A 3,080-nucleotide genomic window follows, 5' to 3' on the forward strand; every position below is an offset into this window, starting at 1 on the left:
AACTCAAAATTGTAACTTGTTAGGATAGAGAATAACATCTTATTGTGTTATTAGAGCATCTTAATTTAACTTAAGAAAGAGAGAAACATCATTGGTCACATGGGCTTCCTACCAAACTCTTGGAGTCTTGGTAAGACTCACCTTCTCAGTTTTGGTCGATTCTTCGGGTCTTTTTTTTAAAAACAAAAGCTTAGGAGGGCTAATATGAGACACTAATAACTATTCTTTTATTAGGATAGGAAAATTAGAAATATATCCACAAAACTTCTCTGAAATCTCGACATCAAATCAGTTGCCAATTTAATGATAAAATTTGAAACATAAAATACTTCAAATTGCATGTGTTTTTTTATGGATCAAAAGGATAAAATATAATCCACTAATCCCTTCAATGACTGATGAGACGACCCACCTTCTTCAAGAGAAAGATGTACCTTCTCTTTAAGACTAGTTATTCTCTCTCGGATTTCTTCTCCTTCTTTTTCCATCATTACTCTTTTAATCGCCTTTTCAATCCCCACCCTGTCAAACCCATCCTCCAACAAAACACCAATCTTCCATACATCGCACACATATCTTGCATTTACTGGTTGGTCGACAAAACAAGGTGAACAAACCATAGGAACTCCTTCACATATGCTCTCCAACGTTGAATTCCATCCACAATGAGTCCAAAAACAACCGGTTGCTGGATGAGCTAACACGTCTTCTTGAGGAGCCCATTTCACTATACGTCCGCCATCGCCCAATCTTTCTAGGAACTTTTCCGGCAATGACTCCAGCCATTTTGAACCAGGAACTAACCCTGGTCTAACCACCCACAAGAATGGTAATCCCGTATTCGTCAATCCATGGGCCAATTCTTGAAATGCTGACTCGGTTATACGTGCAACGCTGCCAAAGCTTATGTATATCACAGATTTAGGGGCTTGGGTGTCTAGCCATGAGAGAACAGTTCGGTCTTGTTCGATCAAGCTGCTTGAGGATGCCCGGAAGTACTTGTGGAATGGGCCTAAAGTGAAGCTCGGAACTGAAAATTCTTGGCAAATGGTCTCTAGTGAAGGTTGTTCAAGTTCTTTGAAGGTGTTCCAGATAATCCCTGATGATGCCTTCATCTGTTTAAGCATGTTGGTGACAAATATCCCCATACCTTCTGGATTGGTTGTCATCTTTACGACGTCTTTGACCTTCATAAGTGGAAATTCCGGCACCGATGCTTCATAATTTGATTCTGGAAACGTCGATTCAGAAGTTATATTAAGAATCCTCCCAAACAAAAATCTAAACGAAACAACCACCACAGTTAATTACTACCTAAATATTCGCGTGCAAGAAGAGTAATGTTGAACGAAAACCCAGAAGAAGCAGAGCAAGTTATACGGCTAGTTTATAAAGATGATGGGATAAATGAACCTGGAAGAAGAAGAAGAAGAAGAAGAAGAAGAAGAAGAAGAAGAAGAAGAAGAGCGTACTGACCTTTTGTAAGGTTAAAACAACCAGTTCCAGAGGAAAAGGGTAAAGCGCCATAAGCAATGGCGGAAGCAAGACTGGTTGTCCGGAGCACCAATCGAGGGAGATTAAGGGAATCTGCCACGGCTTGTGTGAAGTAGAATAGGGCATCTGAGATTAGACAGGAAATCGACCCCTCTTCGTCTTCCGCCAATAACCTAGTGAGACAATCCCGAAACGGCTCTTCACAGCTTCTGTTAAGGTATATAATGAAAAAGCTGGCGTCTTCCTTCGTTAATCGGCTTTCAATCTCGAAAAATCGGTCCCGGATGGACTTGAAGATGAAGTGAGGATAGCTGGAATGATAGGGGGAGTTGAATTCGGTGTGTATGATGGTTATTTCAAAACCTTGGGTGTGAAGAATGTTTGCTAACTGAAGCATGGGATTGATATGGCCTTGGAATGGTAGGGGAAACAATATTATTCTCCGGCGAATTGAGGTCGATTTTCTCCACCGAAGCTTGGTATCGCTTCCGTTGGTCTCCATGTTCAGGGAGGCAAGACTTGTAGACTTGTAGTGGTTACTGACTGCTGAGTATATGGATGAATCCGATTGTGTGGAAAGATAAAACAAATATAAAAATCGAAATTCAGATCCCAAGCATTATCACACCGTTGACGTTGCCACGTTGCACACCATGAGTGGCTTGCTGAAATTACTATCCTTTTTTATTGGTTGTTAAAATTTTATAAAAATAATTAATCCAAAATTTGTAATTCTCAATCGGCCGACGGTGTGCAGAAGTAAAAGAGTGAGGGAAAGTCCCATCTTCGAACATAATAATGATAATATGGTCGGTGAGGGGAAAAAGGGTGGGAGTTTATCCCCACTCTATCGTTTAGTTATTAATTTTTTTTTCATAGTTTTTTAATATTTATTAAATTATATATATTTTTTAGTTATTAATTTTTTTTATAGTTTTTTAATATTTATTAAATTATATACATTTTAAAAAGTTATAAAAAATATATTAAAATTTATGGTTTTTAATCCTTATAAAATAAATATATTATTTTTATGAAGTATATATATATATATATATATATATATATATATATATATATATATATACTAGTTTATAACCCGTGGGCACTACGGTTACAAAATAAATTAAATTTTTATAGTAAAAATTCATAAATTATTTATCAATTATTTAAAATAAATCACTAATTATGAGATATATCAAAATTTTAAAGTTAATATAACTTTAAATTTAAGTTATAATTAGAAAAAATAATTTTGAATTTTGAATTGTTGCCTAATATATCTCTTTGACATGTAGCATGATATTAATGAATAGTTATATTAGAGTGATACATGTCAAATGGAGATTAAAATTATTCATTTATTAAAATAGGGATATATATATATATATATATATATATATATATATATATATATATATATATATATATATATATATATATAAAAGTGAGATTTTGGGTTTTGGTGAGAGAAAGAAAAGTAAATGAAAGACTGATGTGACAAACAAAAAGTGAAGGATTATTCTCACACACAAGGTTAATATTATCTATTTTTTTTCTTGGGATAATAATTGTAAGGATAACCA

General features: G+C 34.6%; 1 protein-coding gene across 1 annotated transcript; it reads right to left on the reverse strand.

The window, feature by feature from the left end:
- Positions 1-207: 207 nt before the first annotated feature.
- LOC145088449 (UDP-glycosyltransferase 76G1-like) lies at positions 208-2,069 on the reverse strand. Its single transcript, XM_079026806.1, has 2 exons — positions 1,477-2,069; positions 208-1,231 (listed from the first exon to the last, which is right to left on the reverse strand). Exons 1-2 carry the CDS (start codon positions 1,994-1,996, stop codon positions 357-359), a joined length of 1,395 nt encoding a protein of 464 aa, XP_078882932.1. The 5' UTR covers positions 1,997-2,069; the 3' UTR covers positions 208-356.
- Positions 2,070-3,080: the final 1,011 nt, after the last annotated feature.

Source organism: Lactuca serriola, chromosome 2, assembly GCF_051521515.1.
Source record: "Lactuca serriola cultivar US96UC23 chromosome 2, Lser_US96UC23_V15, whole genome shotgun sequence".
Classification (NCBI taxonomy): domain Eukaryota; kingdom Viridiplantae; phylum Streptophyta; class Magnoliopsida; order Asterales; family Asteraceae; genus Lactuca; species Lactuca serriola.

Bases quoted from the DNA above. Each gene is read 5' to 3' on its own strand.
- LOC145088449 (XM_079026806.1), bottom strand. From the start codon at position 1,996: ATGGAGACCAACGGAAGCGATACCAAGCTTCGGTGGAGAAAATCGACC. The intron at 1,232-1,476 runs GTCAGTACGCTC...CGACGTTTCCAG, and splicing joins TTGTTTTAACCTTACAAAAG to AATCAAATTATGAAGCATCG.